General features: G+C 44.5%; 1 protein-coding gene across 1 annotated transcript in view; it reads right to left on the bottom strand.

The window, feature by feature from the left end:
* Positions 1-25,959, bottom strand: part of znf385c (zinc finger protein 385C) — a 152,425-nt gene that overhangs the window by 19,159 nt on the left and 107,307 nt on the right. Inside the window, exon 3 of the mRNA XM_030056988.1 lies at positions 6,425-6,567. Within this exon, the coding sequence (XP_029912848.1) occupies positions 6,425-6,567 (143 nt within the window). The remainder of the gene's footprint in view (positions 1-6,424; positions 6,568-25,959) is intronic.

The following is a 25,959-nucleotide window of genomic DNA, read 5'->3' as shown; positions in this document are numbered from 1 at the left end:
AAAAAAAAAGTCAAATACATAATTTCATCACAAAGTAGCTCCTGGATCACACAGAACACCACAGATCAATAATATATAACTGTAAAAGTATCCAAGGGTGGATTTTGACTTAAACTCCTCTGACCCGCCCCGCACCGAACCACAGGCAGAAGGAGTTTTTTGATTTAGCCCGTGGCTGCTTGGATCGGCGATGTGAGGAAAAGCAGTCTGAATTCTCCTTTCAAGACAAGCCCGCGGTGCTGCGAGTACGACTTCTCTGACATAAACATTGGCGCGTGAACTTGCAAATAGCCGTTCGCCGGCTGAGGTCTTGCTCAGGTTAAGCTGTCCACATGAACCTTTGATGCCCCGTGGTCTCCCTGTTGCCATGAATAAACCCGTTAACAGAATATTCCTGTCCACCTGTGCAGTGCTGCCTGCAGCCAAAACAGCCTGCCAAAAAAAAAAAAAAAAAAAAAAAAGGATAAAATACTACCATCTTTGACTGAGGTTACTTCTGATAGAGGGGAAAGTGATGATGATGATGCCAAGAGTAATAGTGGAGCAAGTACTGCTTGCTGCCTTGCTTTTTAAGGACATAAAAATGGACCAATAATGCCAGTTTGCACAGATAAAAAACCAAAAAAACAAAAACGGAGTCACCTGAGTAATTGGATAATGAAGGAAATATTCTGTGATAGTGATCTGCAGGAGGCCAGTACTTTTATTTGCTGCTTTCACTGTACTGTTGAGTGGTGGTTTAGGGTTAGACCGATTTATTTGTTTACCAATGTATCAGGCCAATATATGCCTTTTTTTTTTTTTTTTTTTTTTTGGAAAATCAGATATCAGCGTGTTCATGTCTTTGCTCTCTGATACAGAAGAGGTTATTCTCTAACTCTTAAGACTTAAGATGTTTTTGTATTGTCAATTACTTGTCTGTACGTCTTGTACCTTTTTATTTTGCACTTTTGTAATATTCTCTTTGTTCATTTATTCAGACACCTCGTTGAAAAGAGATTTACCCTTGTGAATCATATGGCTTAGTTGTTGCTTTGCAGTTTTCATACGGAGAGATTTTGAATGTCAGCGCAAAACATCAGCTACTGTCAGCTTCAGCTGAAAAAAACAACAACAAAAAAACAAAAAAAATCCAAAAACAAAACAAACATATTAGTCCAGTAATTTTAGGCCAAAATTGGGGTCAACCTAGGACAAATTACAAGATTAAAAGGTTACTATATATACAGTAACCTTTTAATTCAAGGTTACTATATATATATATATATATATATATATATATATAGTAACCTTTTAATTTACTGTTTAAATGTCTCCTCTGGCATTCCTTATATTCCTTATTAGCGCATATCAAATCAGATAATGTGTGATATGCATGTGTAAACAGAATAATTCAAAGAACTTGTAATTGACTTTTTTTCTTGTCTTTGTGTGTGTAATCAACTTGTGAATTTTTATAGTGATATCTGAAAGTAAAATTTGGAACCCCTTTCCCCTGTGTGTTAAAAACAGTGTTTTTTGGTAGGTGGTGTAGGTTCATTATGTCCTAAGTAGATTACCACAACGTTTTCTTTTTACGGACACTTTTAGAAAAACAAATGTTTTACCTTCGTGACAGTTTCGGCGTGAATCTTCCGCCTTCATCAGAAGCTGATGAAGTAACACCAGCTGATAAGGCACGTCACCATCTAACATTCTGGTGACGCTTCTGATGAAGGCGGAAGATTCACGCCGAAACTGTCAAGAAGGTAAAACATTTGTTTTTCTAAAAGTGTCCGTAAAAAGAAAACGTTGTGGTAGTGTTTTTTGGTATTATGTGGTCATAAATAGGTGATTTTCAAAACTTTCCACCAATGGGATTTCTTGGGACTTTTTTTCGCTCACTCAGGACAAACTGAGGATACTAAATCAGTTGAGTTTGCGTCTCTTGCAATTTGCCCTAGGTTTTTTCATAAAATGACTGGACTATATACCCATGTTGGTTGAATCCTGTTGTGGTTAACATGGCCATCAATTTGCCATCTATAAACCCTCATACCGCTCTCCAAACAGGCTCTATTGGATAAGTCAATATGTTCGGCCTTAGCACAGCTGCACAGTGCAGTTCTTACCGGCCTAGCTAGAGCTAATACTCTAATGCAGTTACAGTCTATTGTGATTCCAGGAACGTGACTGTATAAGAGATTATGACTCATGGCGGTCCACTGGGAACTGACAGACTATGTGGCGAATATGGTTTTAACTGCCTCGGTGAAGACCGCAGAGAGTCCCGGCATGGCCTGCTATAAACAGCTGAGCGGGAAGGCCGAGGCCCGCGTCGACTGAGCTCCATTAGAGGACCCGCATTCCGCCGCGATGACAGCTGATTTCACCGTGGCACCCTTCAGCATGATATCACATATAACAATCGCCCTGGATCCGTCCCCAGGCTGGCATCGGGCCGGGGGGGGAGAGGGGGACCGCTAAGAGAGAGCTCTGTTCCCCCACCACAGCTTTGCTCCAGACTGCCACGCTCGCTGTAACCGGATCTCGGAGGCGTGCCGGTGCATCAATGGCAGCGGGGAGCGGGGAGGTCGTCTCTGCTTTTACTGTCATCCCGAAACACAAGTCTGAACAATGTCGGCGACTTCCTCGCTGCACAAAGAGCCGTCGCCCCGGCCTGTGCGAGGCAGCTGCCTCCTGTGCACGAACGGAGTCTGTTTACTCTGGATTCCTCAAAGCCAGGTGTGAGGGGGAATATAAACACACCTGACACTCGAACCGCCACGCTGGATGTATACCTCTCCCTCAGGGGTATCTTTGCCTTTGCTGCTTGGTTTTGGCCTCGTCTACATGACTCCAAGCTACCTCGGGGAGCGACTGACTTTTCCCTGGCCGTGGAAACTTACTTCCCCTACTCCTCCTGCCCTTGGCCCACCTTAGCAAGGCAGGCTGCACACAACAATTTGTTTTAGGAACCGAAGAATGCGGCCATTGTCTGTCCGCAGCCATCCTGAACCGAATTCTGTAAATGCGCCTATTGTCCGAGGCCTCCGTCCTCCCCCGCCGTCCCAGTGCAGACAGAACTTATCCAGTGCCGGGCGGCTGAGCTCACGGTGGACTTTCAGGGTAGGTACAGAGAGAGGGAGAGGAGGGGGAGGGGGGAGGAAGGACAGCAGGGAAACTGGAGGCTATTTAGTTTTGGAGACAGGTGCATTCATCTTCCCCTCTGCACACGTCCAGGACAACGTGAGCCTTATCAGGGCTAAGAGAACCTGAGGCTCCCAGCTGAATGGACTTTGTGATTAATGCCACAGCTGCACTGTCAGACTGTGTGTTATGGAGGCTAATCATCTCCTCCCGGGACTGAAGCGACACTGATTTGATGTTATTTCTGTGGTAATCATAATTTCTGCATTCTGGCAGTGGTAGAGTCCAAGTCCTACTGTGAGCTATATTCTGTTCAATAGCAGACTGAGTAGCGTGGTAACTCAGGAAATATAATTTTGTCTGCACTAGCTTTGCTGCATTCATTATTAATCTCGTTCCTCTCCCTCCTACAATAACTGCGGCTAATGGGCCGATTTTTTTCATTTGTTTTTCTGTTGGTATTTTGGTGGGAAAAATGCACTCAGAAATCATTCAGTGTTCATGTTAGATGATGATTAGATGCATTTTTGCTCATCAAGGGAGGTGCATTCTACATCCTGGTGTGTACGAGAGAAAAGTCCATGTAAATATAAAGTAATGTATATACTATAGTAGCGCATATTTCTGTTGCTAGATAGCTGCTAATAATTTCAAGACAGCATAAAGGCTTGAAAAGAGTGAGTCACAGACCTTGGTTGGAGCGGTCATAAAAAGAACAGATTCATTTTCCCATGGAAACATGGAGAGAGCAAAACATTGACAAGAGACTTAACCAGCCCTGAACCAGCAAGACCACTAATATTAATACACGAGGCTGCTGGAGGAGCGACTGGACGCCTTCCATGCTGGCTTTGCGACCAGGCATGCTGGATTTTCCACAGGGCAAAATGTTTGACCCCTGTACCCAAAGCGGTGGGTGGCAGAGAACAAACAGCACCTTTCACACAGCAGGTTGGAGGACACACACACACACACACACACACACACACACATGCTCCACTGTAACAACCAGCAGCCCAGATGTCTGAGTGGCCCCACCTCTCTCTCTCTCTCTCTCTCTCTCTCTCTCTCTCTCTCATCCTACCTTTTTTCTCTTTGTTTGAAAAGGTGTAAAGTGTATGGTGGGGAGAAAGCCGTGGCTTATGTTTCATTTACAGACCACAGAACTCGAGATGGTTTCACAGAGAGCGGGGAGAGAAGCGAGCGCGCACACACACACACACACACACACACACACACACACACATGCACGCACGCATTACACACTGTAAAAGTAGGATCAAAGAAATGAGAATCGCCTACACACATAACACACGCGCACACACACACACACACACACACAGAAAAACGACAATGGGTATACTGTCGCTAAGTAAAGGATCAAAGACGCGAGCTTTTAATTCCAGACACTGAGGCAACGTAACCATCAGAGCCACGGCGCTTGACAACTGTACAGTTTATTGCTGATGTCTGAAACCAAGTAACGGGGGCTTGTCTTTAGAAATGCTGGTATTGAAATGACAACAGCAACGCAGGGAGATGAAACGCCATGTGAATAAAGATTAGCACCTAAAGCCCACAGCTAGGCCTCTGCAGACAGATACAGAGGGAGAGTTTTTGGCAACAGCACGGGAGACCAAGGTCTGGCAGGGGAGATTGCGGTATGGTTGGATAACAGGGTAGCTAGCATTCAGGACAAATTGTAACAGGCATGTCTTCCATTATAACAAACACTAATGCAGCCACAGTCAAAAAAAAAAAAAAAAAAAAAAAAGCATGAGGTGGAACACTGAGATGGCATTTATGTGAATCCTAACCCTAACCCATACGGCTTAAAGGTGCAGTAAGAAAGATTTTTATTGCGTCATACTACAGCACAAAACGACCTCAATATGGCTGCAGGGGGCTGATAGGATTGCGGATCAATACTAATGACTCAACTATTGACAAGTGCTGAGATTTGTAGCTTTCGCCCCCCTCTAGCCCTTCCCCAAACCTCCAACCTGCTCGCATCTTGCAGTGGCTCATCGAAGGAGGACGGCGCCGTGAGCAAGACGAAATCCTGCAGGACATTTTGTAGCCGGCAAAGCCATAATCTGAGTTCAATTCCACTTCACAAAACAGATTCTAGGGTGACGGGTTCAAAAAAGTTTGGAAAAGGGGCGGCGGGAACTTACAAAAATTGCATTGAAGCTAATTGGATCAACCATCAGTCTATCATCAGCCAACTTGTCCAAGCAGACAAACGAACCATATTCATAGTATGACAGCACTGAAATTGCAGCAACTGTTATGGTGAAGGTGAACAAGCATATTGGTAAGAAATACTGCTGGTATTTTACCATGTTGACCCACCATTACTGCAGTTTTTGTAAGAAAATCGACGCTGCTGCCCTGTCTTATTTCTAGTCAAAATATCTCATTACACTTAAAATAAGACATGATCACCTCAGAAGTAAATTGTTTTTAGACACTTGAAACAAGTGAAAATTTGCTTGTTTCATTGGCAAAATTTGCCAGTGGAAAAAGAAACTTGAAATAAGTGAAAATTAGCTAGAAACAAGAAACAAATTTTGCCAATGAAACAAGCAAATTTTCACTTGAAACAAGAGACAATTGTCTAAAAACAAGTTACTTCTGAGGTGATCTTGTCTTATTTTAAGTGTAATGAGATATTTTGACTAGGAATAAGACATTTTTGACTTGAAATAAGACAAATAATCTTGGTAAGATTTTGAGTTTTTGCAGTGCTGTTGTTCCTGCTTTCCAAGTAACCCACTGCCACCCGGCTTCTGGCTTCATCATCACCTAAGTCACGCCTGAGGTTTGTGGCTCGATGGTTTTTCGAGTCAAAAGAACACGAACTTGCAAAATCAGGTTAAGACATTTGCTATCAAGCCACAAACCACAGAGGAAAACAAAAATACTGTTATAGTATTCTGCAGTGAAATATATTGTCTCTTCACCACAGGTTCCTGTTGGATTTCTGCTATAATTAGCGAGCGTATGGGTCTCTATTGTAAATATGTGACTTCATTATGGAAATATGACTTCTTTATTACTATAATGATTATTTTTCATTACATACCGCCTGAAGCTGTACCATGGTAATGCATCTCTTTTTTTTCTCAATAGAGGTTGATAAAAGTCATAGATGTGCCTTTAATATTTCCCTATCTGTCTAAAGCCAGTTTGTTACAATAATAATCTAATAAGCTACAGGCTTTGATTGGACAAGTAGTGGCAAAATATAAACTACGTTAATGCTCAGGTGATTACCAACCGTCCGACTCACCGTGTTGAAGTTGGGGAAGAGACTCAGGGGCGACGATCCATTGAGCCTGAAGGGTAGGAAGTGTTTGAGGTCTAACTGAGGCTGCAAGGGCCGTCCTGGGACAGGCAGGGAAGCCAGGAGGGGGCTGCCCTGGGCCGACGTACCTGGACAACACACACAGAGAAGCCAAGTTTAGGAAACAATGGAGAAAATTACTAAGAGGAACCAGGAGGCAAAAGTGGACTGAGGGTTTCAGAGGTTGGGTGCAGCTGGGAGTCTAGGACGCCTGACCCTGATTTATGTGGCACCCGAGGCACCAAAGCACCTCCAAACGACACCAAACACACACCGTCCCGCTCAGAAACACGCTGCTGTATTGTCTGTGTGTGAGCATATGTGTGTGTTTCTGTGTTTACCGAGGAACAAAGAAGGTGTACGTGTGTGTGGGTGGGTCAGGGTTGCTGGTGACCCCATTGACTACCCCCATCATCCCAAATGCCGAAGCTAATTCTTCCAGGACACACTCCTGCCGCTCCTGTGCATGCACACACACACACACACACACACACACACACAAACACATCATTTAATTACTGATTTACTGGCTGAGTTGGGAGTGCCTGCGCAAGGGGAAGATGGGAGATATCGGATTTCAAATGGACCAGGGATGAAGAGATTTCTAATTTTCCGCCTGGCTGCTTTTCAGTGGACCGGTGCGCTCAGCGGTGCGCAGGCACTTATCCCAGTGCAAGGATCAATCATCAGTGTCATTTGCGGGTCGCCATGACCACCCCAAAGTATGCGTATCATAGGAGCCTTCATATAACACACATATTCACACTGTAAAAAGGTTGCATCAAGGTGTGATAATACACACCATTGAAAAAGGTTTGATTACAATAACACCAGCATCTTAGATACAGAATATGTTGGCTCTGTAAGAACTCCCTCTCAAAATTGCTCAAAATTAAAGGTGAGGTCAGAAACAGTGAAAAATCCTTAATGATCTTCATAGCATAGTCTGAGGCAGCAGAGTCTCGTTATAATAAATTAAATTTCAGTATTACTTCCATGCAATCTCTTTATTTTCATTTTTTATTTAACATAATGTAACCAGGTGAGCCCCATTCTGATTACGGCGTCTCTTTTTAAAGGGAGTCATTGAGAACGGGAGCAGATTGGAAGGAGCTCAATGCTGAATATTCTCATTCAGTACTTTCCCAAAATATTACGCAATTTCCCCTCAGGGATCAATAAAGTCGTTTCTGATTCCGACTCTGATGTGATTCTGCAATCTGCATGCGTTCCAGTAAAACGCCACCTCCAGAGGGCGGAAATGTGCAGGCTGGAATCGTTCAGGGAAGAAGAGGAGGCAGAAGGGCTGGAATAGACGGAGCCGCAGTCTGGCTCTTGACACTGGTCTGCTGCAGTCAGTGGCAAAAATTCAAACAGCTGAAAACACTGCAAGTGCGTCAAACAGCCCGCAACATCTTGAACCGAATCCCGGTTAACCTTAACGGGTTGGCGAAAGCGGCACCGGGCCCCCACATATGGAACCGATATCCAAACGTCTGCGCAAAAGCTGCTACTTTTAGAAACTTCCACAAACACAATTTGTTAAAATAAATCAAAACAGTCGTTCTGTGACATTGCTTAATGTGGATTTTTTTTTCTCCTACTGTGGTATTTTAGTAGTTTGAGTTTTTTCGATGTTTAACCCAGCACTGGTATCACAGTTGAAGTAGCCAAGCAGAGTGATGAGTGGACAATCTGCCAATAGTCTTCCCCCGTAGTCTACTGCGGCATGGCTGGACTGGCAGCGAGCCGGACCCCGGCTGTCTGACTCCCTCTGGGTGGGCGGGGGGGTTGATGGGGGGGGTTAAGGGGATGCGGGGGTGGGAGGTGTTTGAAGGGATGAAGCTCCGAGCATATGCTGCACAGTCCTGGGCTCAGGTCTGCCTCTGCCATGCGTGGGCTCTCCACTGCTGTCTGTCTGACACCCGGAGAGAGATGCAGCACAGGATGAACACAGCCCACAGACACGTGGGCCGCAGCCGGCGAGGGTGCGCTCACACACACACACACACACACACACACACACACACACACATACACATAAAGTGAGCAGGAGCTGAGTCTTCTCTTGGCAGTGCTATCAGAGAAAAAGCTGGGCTTGCAGGGAGGACAGTTATCAGCTGATAGTGCTTCCCCACCTCTCTGTGACTCCCTAGGCAGCTTATTAAATCAGGGGCTGGCTGTTTGCCTCTTTGGATGATAACGCTGCCACGGAGGCACAGCCTGAATGCAGGGATGTACGACAGCGAGTGAAGGAGAGTGCGCTTCCATGTACTAGATGAGTATCACATAGACACAAACCCATACAAACAGAACTGCCTACGCACCTTTGGAGACAAATAGCACCCAAGGGGGGGGAAGGGGGGTTTGAACATAAACACAAAAGCTGGCAAAAACGCGCGCGCACACAATTTTGGTGCTATTTTTGAAGCTATAATTTTTGCACTTGGCACATATTGCGCGTGACTATAGTCAAGCTGGGGTGCACTCTTAAAGCAAAGCAACATCAAACTGTGTGTGTGTGTGTGTGTGTGTGTGTGTGTGTGTGTGTGTGTGTGTGTGTGTGTGTGTGTGTGTGTGTGTGCATGCGTGCAAGCAGAACGGCTGGCTTGTTTCAACCCTGCAGCCCCAGATAACCTCCTTCTATCACACCACGTCATTTCCCACTCATTTAATGTTGCGCCTGCATGTGTTTATATGTGTGCCCGTATGCGCGCGTGTGGTTCTATGCACGTACGCTCTTCCTGTCCAAAGTCATGTCTGCATCAAGGCTCCGATTTATTTATGCCTCACTGGTAGCCCAGCACCCAGACAACCACTGGCAGTTGAGGCAAGGAAACCAAATGTCCAGTCTCTTTCTCTTTCTCTTCCCAGATGACTTTGCTAACGGATCTGACTGTCTCCGCCAGTCTCTCCCCGGGCAGGCCTCCTCCTCAAACCATCACAACAACGCATTCCTCCCTCTCATGACTCACTGGGCTTGGTTACACAACAGCCACCGTCACATTGCATCTCTTCCGATGTGTGTGTGTGTGTGTGTGTGTGTGTGTGTGAATACAGGCCACAGAACTCAGAGATTGATTTTCAATTGTTTTTCTATTTACTTTACTGAGGAAATAATGGATGCAAACATAACTACCGTCCTCACTCTTGTGCTTTCACACGAGTAGCTGTTCAGTCCTGTAGTCTTTCAGCCTTGTGATAAATTGTCTCTCAGTTTTCGCACCCCCTCACCACCACCACCATCCCGCCCCTCGCCACTCCTACATACCCCTGTTTAGCAGCAAAGGAAGGCGGGATGGAGAGGGTTGGGAAGGAGAGAAAACTGCCTTTCTATTTGCAGCCCAGTATAATTATCTGCAACGGCTAACGCAGCAGGGTCTGCTTAGACGTTGGGTGAGCGAATCTCTACCTTCTTTCCCTCCCGCTTGTTGTTCTCAGCCCAGAGTCTGGCCTCCAGTCGGCTCTCTTCCTGTACATCTCGACATCACCAACACGGAAAACACAAGGACACTGGACTCAAGATGCTGCCACAGGCGCCAGGGGGACTCTTGTGACCTTGGCGATGGTGTTCGTACACGGAGACAAAAGGCTGCTTAGCGCAGTGGCGTCGCTTATAGAGACAAGTACTGGTGGCGAGTCCTTCAGCAGCCACAACAGAGAAGGGAGAGTCAGAAAGAATGATTTTTATTATGCAGTTTTACTGAAGCCCGAGAGAGAAAAAAAATGTACAAAAAAATGTAAGAACATGTTAAAAGAAAATACAAGATGTGGATTTGATTTTGTCTCTTGTTCTCTCTTTTCTTTCTTTCTTTTTTTTTTTTTTGAAGAGACAAGTGATTGTTGGAGTCAGTGTGGTCAGAGAAGTATCATCTCTCGGTTGATTTCTGCAGATTTTTAAGGGTATTGTGCACCACTTCTCCGCTGTTTGGCTGTGATTGCCTGCAGAGTAACAGTGGGACTGCCAGTCAGAACTCCAGCATCTGATCTGATTATCCAGCCGCGAAAGTGAAAATCTGCACATTCGCAGCCGAACGTGTTCTGCGGGAATTTGAAATGGAAATTGCTAACTGGTGAAATGTCCAACAATAAGTGCAAGCACAGTCACACCATAATTAGTCTGCACCATGTGGCTACTTCATTCATCGGATGCCAAGTACACATAACAGCCTCTTTTTTGGAGATGTTTTCGCACAGTCCTCATATGCCCGTCAGTGATCTCTGCCGTCATGTACCAAATGTGCACGCAGTCGAGTCCTGACATGCACACTCACAGTCACAACATGATGTTGCTCATCGTGCATCTGCCACACGGTTTCCCGCCGCCCCCCCCCTGCACCCTTTCCATCTCCATCCGCCCCACAAACTTCCCAGCAGCCCCTGCCCCGCCTCAGACCACAGGCTGACGGGACCGGATTTGACAGGGCAGGAAGAGCCAGCGACTACGGCTCACAGTATAAATATAGAACTGGAGCTTTTTAGTCAAAGACGCGAAACAACAGAGGCTTTTCAACTGAGGTATGAAATAACCGAACACATGCCATGCATACGTACGGCTGGCGAACACACGCCGTGCCCAGACACTGTGAATTGGCCTCGTGATGTACGACGACATCACCGCCATCGGTGGGCATGAAATGACATTGCGCTGCCTCTGGATGTCCCGAATCCTCCAATGAGAGGGAGCGGGAGAGGGGATGAAAAGTGAGTCTTAACAGCCAATTAACTTCTGCTTGATCTGGAGGTTGTGTGAGGGCCACCGTGGGAACCATTACAGCGTGGACGGAGAACATTAACCACAATCAGTTTTAATTAAAGACCGCCGCTCTTTATTCCTCTCCATCTCCATCTCCATCCGCTCCTCCGCTCTCTCCTTTCATGCACTCCCAGCCCCCTTCCCCACCCCCCCAAGTACCGTGATTATCTGCAAACCTGAGTTTAAAAAGGGATCTGAGCCTGATTAGATGTAACAGTGCTGGGATGATGAAGGAACTTAAATTAGCCCCGCATTCAGGCAATGTGATTATTTTCTGCATGAAAAGGACAGAACTGTATTTGTTTTTGTTTTTTTTTTCCATTTTTTTTTTTTTTTTTTAGAACTACAAAAATCATCTCATCATAACGCAAACAGCATTATACGTGTCACATGGAAAGATTGCCAAGACACAAAGGGGCAGAAGTCTAATAAACCTGTGATTCTCGGCTGGTTTTGCAGTGAATCTTAACTTGGGGCGGAGACGGCTGCGAGCTACATTTGTTTTTTATTAGCAGAGAACATTGTCCTGAACTGCCGTGAATGGCATAAAATTTTATTCTATTTTTAAATTTCTATGAAGAATCGCCTCATTCTCTCTACCTCCTTTTTTTATCTTCCTCTTGCTCACCTTCCTCCAAAGGCTTTAACATTGTTTATTTGGATTACATTTTCTTTTTCTGGGTCACTCAGCGTGCTACTGCGACTGTATGTTGTGTATCGGAGTGTGTAAGTTGATGACTGTGTGCTCTGCACGTGACAGTTTGTATTCCACTGTGTGCTTGTCTGTGTGTGTGTGTGTGTGTGTGTGTGTAGGAGGCAGATATGGCGAATGCGGCATATGTGCAAGGAATATCTGAGCAGAAACCGATCTGCGACTCTTCCCTGTTTGATTCCTGAACAGTCAAGTGTCTGCTGTGCACACAAATGCACTCCCTTACGACTAACTCGGTGTCTGTGTGCAGAGAAAAGAGCAAGCACAAGATCCAAATGTCTAAATCATAAAACGCAGGCTCAGTTTTTTCCAGTGGAGATGCCGGAGTCAATCTCTAATCACATAAGGTTGTGAAGATTTTTCTTATGAGGATTATCTTTAATCTTGGTACTTTTTGCTCCGTTCCGCTATTCTATTTTGAGGTAATCTGCTCTTTAGAAAAAAAAAAAAAAATCTTTCATATGTAGTTTTGCCCTCCTTTCTCCCTCTTTTCCCAGACTTGTAGGTGGTAGAGTGCTCCATGTGGCCTGATTATATGCAAGGCTAAGCACAGTTTGACCCGCGACTGAAAATAGAGCACTCTCAGGAAGGGAAACGACTTCATAACTTTTCTATCAGAGGCAATTTTGGGAGGAATTTTACAAAGTCAGAAATCTACCCCTCTGTAAACCCATGGCTACGGTGACTCAGGTTCCTGCTCTCCCGTTGGCTGACGTAAGGTGACATCATGGGGTTTGGTTGATGTATCACAGAGATGCTCCGTGAGTTTAAGAATAGGCAAGAACTTTGTTTTGCGTCACAAATTAAAAAAAAAAAAAAAAATATCCGTGGCAGCCAGTGGGACATATTGCCGTCTGCTGCTGTATAAATAGCTGCTACACTTCACCTTACTGAAACTTCACAGCACACCAAGAAAAAAGAGAAAAAAGTGTGATAAGAGTGCAGGAGATTTAGAGCAAAACAAGTCCTCGGGTGGCTCTATTACAATGTGGATAAAGGTATATAGCTAAATTTACAGCCAATGAATAAAATATGAACTGACATTGCAGTTTAAATAGGATCAATACACAGCCTCTGGCTTCAGGAACGGTGCTGCCTTATCAGACAAAGATATCAGCCTCCACTTATGTTACTGGAATCGACGAATGACAAGGTTAGACCTCAAATTCAATTATGAGAGGTGCGATGAGAGGGGTGTACGGAGGTCTTTATATATTTTGAGCCTGAAATTACCACAGGGTCTATATCAAATTGTAATTTGTCTCTCACTGTTACAGCATGTCATAAATAAGTGGAAGAACATTATAACGTAAGTGTGGGTAACTACCACAAAACACTGTTCAGATATGGTAAGACTGAACAATTTTTATACAGATGTGCTATTGCTATTTTTTTAGGGGCTTTTTTTTTTTTTATCTGAAACTCAGTGAAGAAATGCTTCCAAGGTGTGGGCTTGCAGCAAGTGTTTTCAGCTCCCATAATTCAACGGCATACCTTCAAACTACAACTAAGTCTTCAGCAGTGGGTGTGGGTCGACAGTATTTGGCACGGTAGCGAGCTGTGGCAGTTCGGCGGCGGTAACAGGGCCTGGTCGAGATGCTGCTTCTCCCGGGGAGTGTCTATAATGAGTTCTGTCAGGCAAGCAGAGAGCAGCGCGTTGCTGCCGAACCCAACCTGAGCAGAGGCACGGCCCATCTGTCAAGCAGAGACGATAAGCCTGGAGCCATCCAGAAACAAATTGCCCAGCTTCCCCACCGTGAAGCCCTGCAAGGCAGTTGGGAATGGGCGGGCAACAGAGATGCCACCGATTTCTAGCGCAACACAGGAAAAAGGAGGAGGAGGAGGGAAATATCAAACACATTAATCTATGCAGATGGTGCCGATGGCCAGCCATTGCTTTGCAGCAGCAGAAGCAGCTGTACACCAAAAACGTAGCACGTCGATTAAATGAAAGAAAAACATCTGCAAAAAAAAGAAACATTATTTCTTTTTTTGCTTTCAAGCCTCAGGGCGGGAATCTTTAATAAGTAGCCCACACGTTTTCCTTATCTCCTCCCTTTGCATTTGAAAGATAGTGACAGCTGTCGCACCTTTCCCTCCAGGCAATCCTAAATTAGCTTCTCTGATCCGTGGAGTCTTTAGAAGGCCTCTAAAAATGATCAAAGGTAAAATATGATGCCGTTTAAACATCTGTCTGAAACAGCTACTCGTGGCCTTCTCCGTCTTCATTATCGCAAGTCGCATTACCAACATGCAGAACATTCCCTGCCTGGCTGGCACGTCAAAACAAATAGACGAGATGAACTAATTCAAAGTTGTGCCGTGCCACGTGATGATGGATTAAGTTTGTTAGATGCCAATCAAGGGATTAGGAAGATAAATGTTTTTCCCTCTTTAAATAATACACAAGCGCTCGGGCCTGGGAATCCTGGAGGACTGACAGGGACTCGGACGAGGTTCATTTCCTCAGCAAATTGAGTCATTTGTGCAAGTGGCATTAAGTGCGACATCGCTTTTTACATGAATAAATATCAGGCTGGTCAACCAAGCGTCACACAGCCATCATGCCAACTGTGACACCTCATTATAAATTGATTAGCCATGGTGGGCCAGGCTGGATCTGAGAGCGAGAGGATCTGATGTACACAGGAGGAAAATAAGCGCAAGACAGAGGTGGCTTTCTAATTTTATCTCTTGAGTTGATGAGATGAGAGGAGTAAGAAACAAAAAAAAAACCACTCACTCAAACGCTGAAAGGCAGGCACAAAGGCGTTCTTCAGACAGCTTATGAGTCTGTGGCGAATGTGAAATGAAAATGAAGTAGTGGCTGTGCTGAATGCAGTGGAACCTAAACTATCCTCTCCTTAATTTCTCATCAGAAATGAACACCCTGCGTCAGAGCCCACACAGAGGAGAAGAGCTCTTTACAATTAATGTTTCATTTACACAGAGGCGAGTATTCGCTGCGATTCTTGGGTATTGCCGCCAAGAACATTCCCTTTATTTATATAAACGACATGTACTCCCGCTAACTGCTTGCAGAGGGAATTGTACATTACTTGCGTATTATTACATTTATTGTTATGCAAAACAGCTCAGGCTAAGCAAGTTGTATCTGCAGCGAACCAGTAAATTGCATTGCAGAGCAGATTCTCTTGTCATCAAATGACCTGCTGATCGTCGAACTCCATTTCCACCTGCATCTGTTTCTCGCGAAATGTCTCTTTCCTTTCCTCTTTGCCAGGTCCCCTTTCCAGGTTCTTTGTTTTAGAGGTTTCTATTAACACACCTAATTTGAATTCTGCTCTTAGGCATGTGTCTATGGCCAATTAAAACTCTTAATGGAAATGTGTACTAGCTATAAAAAAAAAGGCAAAGTTTTTTCTGTTCTTTTTAAGTCTTAGCTGTAGGGCCGATTAAAAAAAAAAACATCTTTTAAACTATCCGCAAAGCTGGGAAAAGAGAGACAGCCCTTATATTCAGTGTGGAGCAGAAATACAGATGTGAGAAACGTCGCACAGGAACAACTGTGGCAATAAAAGTCCTCCACCTGAGAAGGTTAGCGTAGCTGTAATGCATAAATTATCTCACTTTATTCTACATGCTGTAGATAACACTATAAAAAAAAAAACTGCTAGAAGCTCAAAGTTAAATTCTAATTAGACACATATGCTTTGAACTTCTAAATATACAAAATCCTGACTAATAAGAGCTTTAGTGAAGGCTTCTTTGGCATGCACAGGCATGTAGTTATATTTCTCTCTTTTTTTTTTATCCTGCCATTCTTATCTCTCACGCATACTCACTCATTATTTACCTTGCTGTCTTTGTGTGGGGCTGTCAGTGGAGCTATCAGCTGTTCACATCTATCCAATAGCACAGCTACACACCTCCATTGTTAGCCTATCATCTTGCTGATGTTTTTTTTTTTTTTTTTTTTAAATATGTTTCTTTCTCTGCCTTCACGCTGCTGCCACGCACGCCCCTCCACCTCCCCGTCACTACCTCGTTTTCACAGATTCATCAGTTTCATGACTTTATCAGCCTTATCAGTCTCAGCAGAAGTCATCAGAAACCACCACCACCAGTGTCTGGACTCCATGGGGGTATTTTATTATGCCGCTTCTCGGGGCTGATGCCCCTCATTTAAAATCGCCCCGTAGAGTCTAAGTGCCAAAGATTCCTGACAAGATTTCCTGACAAGACCTAATTATCAGCAAATCATTTGTTACAATAAACAATTTTCTTTGCTTCATTCGCTGTGTCTCTCCTGACTGAAATACCCCGGTAATTTCTTAGTTGATTTGGCAGGAAAACAAGTGGTGATTTATGTGTTTCATTCAAAGACATTTTAAGATGACATTGTCTACACTCGTCTTAAATGATGCACTGAAACTTTTGACTTCGGGCTGTGACAGCGACCTGTGTACTTGGCCATAAGTTAGGTGAGGGACATGAAAAATCAATTACCCAATGATTCTTTTTTTCCCATTTAAAAAAAATGCCTTCACTCTCAATCAGTGGTGGCCTTGGAAAATGAATGAGCTAATTTTGACCAACCTGGGCTGTAATTGTTTCAAATCAGCCTCATGCCTCAGCGTCACTGGCAGAATAATTGTTCATGAGCGGCGAGATTAATCTGCAGAAGCACATCTGTGGGACTTAATTTACGGCTCACAGTGCCATGCCTTATGGATTCATTAGGCTCATTCGATTTTCAGTCCTGTACAGCATATGCAGCTAAACAAAGGTGAAAGAATGGCAGGCAAATGCCAGGGGAGCAAGCGAACACAAAAGTGCTTTGTGTTTATACATACACACATGCACTCAAAGGTTCAACCCCTGTTTAAATGCCTGTGCAGATGAAGCGTGCAAAGAGGTCAGCCAGTTGCCATGCTCACGAAATCAGTGGTGATATTTGAGATTATGGTTGTGTCTGTCCTACTATATCCTATTCTACTACATGCTTCCAATCTATATTTTGAGTTTATTTCTACGAATTTATCGAAATTCAGTGGTAGACAGCTGTACGGAAGTGTAAGCATCTCTCTCTCTCTCTCTCTCTCTCCCTCTTTCTTTCTCTGCCTGCCTCATTGTGTCTTATCATGTCTATGTCTAAACACCTGTTAATGGAGGAGAACAGTCAGGCTCCAACACAGAGTTGACAAAGCCTTACAAAAGAGGAAAAGTGTCGTCTTTTGCCAAACACCGGCCTCAAATCAGTGCCAGCAAGAAATCAGCGTCTGGATTGTGAGCCGCTCTCAGGCTGAGAGGACCGGCCGTTCAACAAGCCCTCTGAAGAGAAACAGCTGCAAGCTGCAAATTGGAAAGCCTTTGTGAGAAGCCGCTCTGCCCTTTGTTGTCTCCTTCCTCCCTTCCTCAAAGTGCTGGCATGCTGATGTCTCCTCTCACTCCTCGTGAGTAATTACAGAGACAGAGGGATGACACAAAGGGGTGATTCTGCGTATGAGCCATTCTACCACAGGCAGCCCACCCAAGACGGACATTTATTTTTACATAGAAAACTTCACCACAGCGGAGGAATTAACACCTTCCCCCCCCTCTGCCACAGCTGCTTTTGTCCTCATGGTTTCAGTCCCAGCCGTGTCCAATAATACCTACAAAACAGCATAATGTGGTTGGAAAACAATCTATGTGACCACCCATGGAGGTGTTATATGGCTTCTACTCCAAGTGTAGGGCCCTCCTGTTCTGCTTGGGTGCAGAATGGAGACATGGCACTGGGCAGATAAGGATTCTTATCAGAGCCCGTGCAGGTGTTTGGTGGAGCGGGGCCATAACAAGATTCCTAAGTTACTATTGACCAGCAGGATTTCACTCGGTGAGAAGAGAGGAGGAAAAGAAGGCAAGGAGGGATGGATAGATGGATGGATGTGGGGGTGGGAGATGAGAGGTTGATGGGTGAGCTTGTGGCCAGGATGTTGTAATTGTGAATCCTCTCAGACTGCAGCAGTACAGTAAGCCTCAGACACCTGCCAGCGTGGCGATAAGAAGGGAAAAGCAATCACTTAAACTACCCAGCAGCCCCAACCGGCATCTCGCTGCCTCTCATCCTGCTACTCGGGTATTTCTCTCAAATATAACTGCGGTTCTCTTATAGGTCAGCTACCTCTGCAGGGCTGATGCCTTGGGGAGGAGGAGGTGGTGGAGGAGGAGGAGGACGACGACGACGAAATACCAAAAGGCCATGGGAAGCGCTTCTTTGTTTGTCAGAGTTGGCGCAGTTAAGAGCACGTCCCCTACTGTAAGTCACTGAGATCATCCTGTGCATCTGAAAATGCGATGCAAGGCATGTAGGATGAGTTTGTCATGTCACCGCATGCTGTCACTGCAAACTAACTTTATCACCCGCAGAGGTCAAGGACGCGCGGTCCGGTTCGGAGTGGGCCCTCAGACTCTCCGGAGAGCGATTCTCATTAGTGTGATTCCAGCAGAGGATTATAGCATGAATCTGTGGGATAAATCTTTGCTCGTCACGGAGGGACTATCAGCTGTTGCAGTCAACCAGCGCGCCTCTTGAATTATTCATTTCCTGTTTACAGCAGGCGACAGGTGTGTGACCTCCGTGATGAGTGCCCGTGGTGTCTGGGAAGAGTGGTGACAAGGGAAGGGGAGGAGGGTGGGAGTGGACCCCGGAGGGACAGCAATGGATTCAGGGAGGGAGGGAGGGAGGGAGGGAGGGAGGAAGAAGTGGAAGACATTGGCTGTCTGGATCTTTTGTCGGGCTGCTTAGTGAGGTTATAGGGTTTGTTGCATTTTGTGAGCGATTCTGTGGCAGGACATCTTGAAGCAGAGGTGATTCGTGGACAGCGGAGGATGATGTTTACGCTGAGAACAAAGTGAGGTTAGAGAGGGAAGAGGTGAAATGTGTCATGGCTAGGTAGATGTTGGATGGTTGTGAAGCTGGTGTAACAAATGCCATTTAAGATTCAGTAAGAATACAAGTGTTCAATCAAAAGAAGTTATTACTTTGGTTAACACTTACTGGGTTTTTGGGACTGATACCAATGTACATATTTGTGAATAACAAACTTATATTGGCACCAGTATTTTTTTTAAACAAATAACAACACATATTTTTAGTACAGAATCCTCAATGGTGATCAAATAGCTGTACTGCAGGTTTGATATTTTACAGTTGAGCAATAAACTTCTTAACCCCTTGTAGACTATTGTCGCGAATTTGCCTCAAACCACTTCCAGTCTTAATGCAGCCGAGGTAGTGTGTGTATCCCACTGATGCCTGTTGATGCATATTTCACACATACCAAGAACTGTATTGGAAGCACTTATTTTTGTAGATAATTGTAAATAAATTCAGGCAGTAAGGGGTTAACACAATCCACACCACTGTCCACTCAGCTGTGATGGTCTACTCACAAAGCACTGTAAATAACAGAGTCTCCTAGACAAACAATTTAATGATAAAACTCATGAGCTCAAATGTCTGTTACTGCAGTATAATATGTATACCATGTATGCACATGTATGTTGGGTCAATGCTCCTGCCATATGTCCCTTGAGCAAGGCAACTTACATGGCTGCCCACTCCAAGTAGGACAAACTCCCTCACTGGGATCAATAAAGTGTAAAGTCCAACATTTTTTGCATATTGTCCAATATATACACCAATACTGACATGATTATGAGGTTGTGGGCTAATTGTCTAAGTGTAGTATTTGATTTGAAACTTCTTTTGCTTCAATATAATTTCACATGTGGCGCTCATTGCAGTTCTGGCCGACCTGGAGGCGGTTTCTCTCTCTCTCTCTCTGTGATCCTTGCCATGATTTTGTTTTCTATAAACTGTAGGACTGTAAAGCCCTCTGAGACCGTAACAGTAATTACAGACTTTAAATAAACGTGAACTTGAGCTAATATCAGCAGATACTATCGGCCAGACAATTTATCAGTCAGGCTTTAGTTATCATCACCTCTAAATATTACATTAAAGCTGATCTGTCCTATAAATAAATTGTGTTGATTAGAGTTATCCTCTCGGTTGATGCAGACTCATGCTGAACTATCTTAGATGAGAAATGGCAGAAAAGTTGCCTCTCCCTGGGTGGGAGCAAAGCCAGTAGCAAAGTGGATAAAAACTACTGCTTCAGCTTTATCCATTTCATTGATTTTATCGGGCAACAGGATGACAGGAACATTAGATATCAGCTCTGTTTGCTGTCCCTGATCAGTCACACAGAAAGTGACTGGGTTATCCTGGGAGAGGATGTAGCTTCAAATTTTGGAGGTGTAACAGAAAAGTAATACAGCGAGCAGTGTGGAAAGTAAGTAAGTCTGGAGCAACAAACCCAACTCTGATGATGAGTGGAGAAGAGGAGCGAGGGAGGGCTGCCAAGCCTGAGCAGCACATCAGCTGAGTGGCATTTACGGTAACCTTTCCCCTGGCTCTTAATAACTGGTGCAGAAACAGCAGACACACAGTTCAGTGGGAAGCACTAGGAATTGCAAGCACATCTCCAATACAGTCCCAGCCATAAACACGCAGTGTGGTCTATGAAGTCAAGCACTAACTCGCTTCAGCTGCGGTGTCAGCTCGGTGAAAACTCTAATAACAGCACGGGAGCACAAAGGAGATGCAGTTGCAGGGCGGTACGGAGGCAAGGGAAGAGGAAGACTGTCATCAAAAGCAAGAGAAACAGGCAGAGATAGAGAAAGAAAGTCGAGGCCGAAATAAGGGGATGTCTGATGCTGTTTTACTCTCGTCAGAAACGCAGACACCCCGTTGGGTTTGTTCAGTTTAACACGGATGGAATACCAAACTGAATCGCAGGGATTCAATCCGGTTCACTCAGCCTGAACAATAGCTCCTGACACCTGATAGCCAAAGAATGAGCCTCTCATCCACATACACATATTGATGTGGACATTTGCATGCAAGCCAAAAGGTGCACACACATGTGCCTGCTCATACATACCCAAGGATGCATGTAAAAGCAAACGGGCAAAACAGGCTCGCACGCCACACTCGGTGGAATGATACATTGGTTTTACCTTCAGGCAACAGGGGAAAGAGACAGACATTTCTCCCCTTCGGTCGGCTCCCGGTTCAGACACAATAACAAACGGCTGAATGATATAGTGAGCTGTCCCCTCCGGTTGTGGAGTGGGAATGGAACCACCTCTCTGAGACAGCAGCTACAAATGGCCCATCTCTATAAACGCCCTCTCCTTTTCCCTCTTTCTCTTGGCTGTGCATCCACAGAGACCTTGGCAGATCTCAAAGACAGATTAATCCCAATTGAAAGTTGCTGAAGTGTTCTCAAGCGTCAAAGCATTACTACTTATCGGGGCAGCATGGGGGGAGACGAGCCAATAAAAAGACAGAAAATGAGTTCGGGGGTCATTTAGGATGGACGAACACCCATACAGGGAGCGGCACCGCCAAACTCACACGCACTGGATTAAGCCCTCAGTGAGTGAAATCTTGATTCAGCAGACATTTGCCTCTCTGCCAATTTTGTCTGTCAGTGGTAGGCTTTGGCCTGCTGCTGTCACACTTTCATGAATTTCAGCATGGTACCAATACCAGCCCGAGTATCACAGTTTTGGCGGGTAAAGGAAAATGTTCTTTTCACATGAACCATCGTAAACTCACTGGAATGTGGCGCCCAGTTTAGTAAACTCAACCTGTGCCTCAATAAAGTCTATCTGTCTACCTATCTTATCGGGATTTAAAAAATTTGTTTCTCAAGGGACCCCTGACCAAAATAAGCAGCAGACAGTCAAAAGTCAGACAAAAAAAAATTATGAGTCCAAACAAACATCCAAATTTCACCATTCAAAAAATATACCCATTTACAGTATACATCAATAAAATGGATCTAGTTGGAGCAAAGGCAGCCTATTCCTCTCAAAGTAAATGACTTTCTGCAATGATGTACGATAGGCTTGTGTCATTTATGTGACATATCATCTAAGGACAAGACGGATAGTAAGACGATAATAATGAGGACAACGGTTCGGAAAAACCTGAATGAAATATACTACAGTACCATAAGCAGACTGACTATATGTGGTACAAGCTTAGTATTGCTGGTTGACTGCGCAGCACAACCTGAACCTGAAGAAGGCAGCCACACAGGAGACTATTAACTGAGATGAAGGGTATTAGGCCAATTAGCAGCTATTTCCAGTGTGGGGAGTGGGGAATCCCAGGGATCCTTCAGATGAGGAATAGTTAAACTGCATTATTGATTTATTCACTAGATATTATCATAATGAGAGAATGCATCCCAGCAGTTTCCTCCGCTGTTACAGTATAAATCCTGTACCGAACCACATCGCACACCACATACGGGTGGGATGAAATCTTACCAAATGGTTACCTAAATCCTTATTATGTCTGTCTGTGTGGCATAAAAATACATGGGAATCCCTGGTTCGTAGGGCAAATTCCACCTGTGTGACATCTCCCATCAGTCTCTCACATACACTTGACTCGGATGACACAACTCTAATGTAATTAGAGCTCTGAGCAGGCTGGCCCGGCGCTGACGTTTGGTTGGCTGATGATAACGCACTGTAACACCATCTGACCGCGCTGGCCTCGTCTGCGCCCATCTCCCGAGACAAAGAGGATTTAGCCTTAATCTGGCCTTAACAACAGCAGAAGGACACACTCCGCACAATAGCCCTCCAGAGAATAGGACTAATCAAGAAATCATGAACATTAAACAGGGAACAATTACCTCTAATAGAATCAATTATTTTGCTGATTGACTGAGAGAGTTAGAAAGAGCGAAGGAGTATAGGCAGCAGAGCCGTTCGCCTCGGCGCCACCGCTGTCGAGTGTTTTCGACACGATCACGCGTGAGAGACCAACATTAGCTACACAGCACAAACAATCATTTCAACAAACCGTTTAATCTAGCAAAGAGTGAAAAAATCTGGAAATGAGAACATTTCTCTGAGACGAAATGACTTTTTCACATTGCGATAAAAAAAAAAATCTCCATCTTAATAAGTCATTTAGTTGCATAAAATCTTGTTTTTCTAAAACAAGTAAAAAAAAAAAAAGTAGGATGAGAAAATCCTAGTTATTCCCAATGCTAATCAACTAGTTTCCATATTTTTTTTTTTTTTTTTTTTTTTTTAAATCAAGTGTCATTTTCTTGATACTAGTGGGATGATCAGCCTTATTCTGCATCGTTTCAATACATTTATACTTGTTACCAGAGTAATTCCTCAAATAAGTGAGACGGTATTGGAAACCAGTGGGATTATCTCATGCCACTGGTAGATTTTTTCACTTGGTTTAAGAAATGCAAGATTTTAACACTGAATATGCGACTAAATGACTTGTTAAGATGGGTTTTTGAGCGGTGGACACTTCCATCTGCCATGAGCACCACCAAGATGGTCAGCCCAGCTAGCCCTGGATGCTTGCACGCATCGGCACACATCAAATTTAGGATTGATTTTAGAAACGTTATTGATTACTTGTAAAGCAAAAAACTGGGTCTGTCCCCTGGGCTACATCTCAGACCTTTTAACCCCGTGTGAGCCAGATCAGGCGGGTGACCAGAGGCGGCGGAGGCTTGCTACTTCTGTGTCATCTTTTAAATCTCTGCTAAAAACTATTGCCTTTTTTTTTTTTTTAAAATCATTATTTATAACACCCCATTTCACTGAATTTATTTTGTTTTATTTTAGCTAGATTTTGTTTAACATTTTGTAAAGCACTGTTCTATATCGATAGTAGTCATTATTATGATTATGATTATGACTATGATTATTATTAGTGGTTGTATTAGTATTATAATTATCTTTATTCACTGCACCCACTCAATTAGCTGCAACCAGCAGCTCACACCCTTGATGACACGAACCTGCTAAAAATAGCGGATATAATTATGAGTGACTACATAGACATGAGCTTGACTAAAAAAAAAAAAAAAAAAAAAAAAAAAAAAAAAAAAAGGCACAAAAGGCTGCTGACGAGGTGACAAAATGGGTTCAACTGTAATGGAGAACAAACGTCGGATTTGATTGTGATAATGAGAAAATGGTTTTAACAGGTGGAAGCGTAGCTGGGGAGATGTACAATTCACAGTCCCTCCTCATTAGTAGGCTAATGAATTCAGTCGCCTCTCTTTGGTAAACAGGCTTAATAAATCTCTGCAAAGTGGCGGCTGGCTTCAACCGTCGGACGCGGCTTTAATGGATACGGAGTTGCTTGAACATCATTTCCAGCGACTCGGAGCTTGCCGATTCCGCTATGATCAGCCTGAGCACAATCACTGGCCTCGAGCAAGCAAACCTCAGTCAATGAGGCTGAGGCCTGTAGGGAGCAGAGGGGGTGGTGGGTGTGGGGGTGGGGGGGGTAGTTTTTCTAACAACGGCTCCGATAGCTTTACAAATTCTGTTCATATGTCCCTCGAGATGACCTGCTGCAGTGTGATTGTGCCGCAGGGAAGGGCAGAGCGCAGGAGCTCGGTGCAGACAGGCCAGGGCAATACTGCATGTCTCATTCCTCCTGTTTTCCGCCGAGGCCGAGACGGCTCCTCAGTCGGCCCCAAACCGCTACAGGAACAGAGATTTCCAACCAGATCAGAGAGCAGCAGTGTAACACCATTACCACGGCCCGCTACGCCACTCTCCGCTCTGGTAACACAGAGAGAGCAAGACACAGCAGGATCATAGGAAAGAGTACGTGACCGCTGAGACTCTAGACAGCGTGGTAATCAGAGAGAGAGAGAGAGAGAGATGGAAGAAAGAGAGAGACAGAGAGCAGGAAAATAGAGACGCAGAGAGAATGAGAACTGGGCAGCAAAACGGAACCGATGTGAAAATTCGGAGAGACCCTCCAGGAAAAGGATTGGATTTTCAGTAGTGTTCTATGCCCTGAATTTCAAGGGAAATAGAAAATGAAGTTGCAAGACGGTTAAAAAAAAAGAAAAGAAAAGAAAAAAAAAGCAAACCGAATGCACCCAACACAAACTTGTCCTCAGCCTCATGCCAGCCACGTTAAAAATGTCTTCACCGGTGCGGTGACATTTGCGGCATCAAAGGCCAATCGATAGATTTGTTGTGTTAGCGGAGGCACAAGTGCAGCGTTTGGCTGAGGCTTAGACTGAGTCAAACACAGACAAGACTAATCTCTCCAAGCCTGGCAACAAATCCACTCCACAGCCTTAATCAATTTGTTAGACAGCCTCTTCTTGAACACATTCTCGCATACATGGATACACACACACACACACACACACATGCACACATATGCGGGTGAGCCATTGCAATGATTAGCTTGTCCCAGTTAATCACTCCCTATTAGAGGCACCTGCATGGTTGCAGCAGTCTTGCGTGATTATGTGTAATCATAGAAATGTCAAATCTGAATTATAACCACCTTGAGAAGACGGCTTATCCTCCAACCATGATGTGCCACATATTTACCATCATAAAATCACCAGACATTCTTGCGCAAAAAGGCAAACGAAGGGGAAAAAAAGGCCCATTCACACAACCCAAGACTCACAAATATAATCTCTCGCACATAATTGTGCATGCAAACATATGCGCGTGCATTCGCATAAATACACTCGCGCGCCCACACTGGGCTGAGGGACGGTGGGGGGGAGAGAAAAAAGCCTATCTGCTGTGGATAAAAGACATCCCTTATCAGCTTCCTCATAGAGAAGCTGGGAATGAAGGCATTTACTCAAATGAAAGAGGCAGCTTTTGGAGATAAGCCGAGAGAGACGGAGCTCAACTAAGCTTTCAGATTGGACTGTGCCTACAGAGAGAAGAGGGGAAGATATAAAGACAGAGAGAGAGAGGATGGATGTGCGGATGGATGGATGGATGGATGATCATCTGAAGGCTATAAGGGGCAGCTTCTCTTCTGGTGCAGTGTATGCACTTTGCAAGAGAGGCATGCATACGGAAGAGGGGTGTGCGTCTCATGGAAGTGCTTATATAAAGCATGTTTAGAGGATGTGGGTGTGAAAGCCATTGTGTAGACCTTGGGTG

The sequence above is a fragment of the Myripristis murdjan genome, chromosome 8, assembly GCF_902150065.1.
Source record: "Myripristis murdjan chromosome 8, fMyrMur1.1, whole genome shotgun sequence".
Lineage (NCBI taxonomy): Eukaryota > Metazoa > Chordata > Actinopteri > Holocentriformes > Holocentridae > Myripristis > Myripristis murdjan.
The sequence above is the reverse complement of the archived record's forward strand: the minus strand, read 5'-3'. Positions and strand labels throughout refer to the sequence as shown.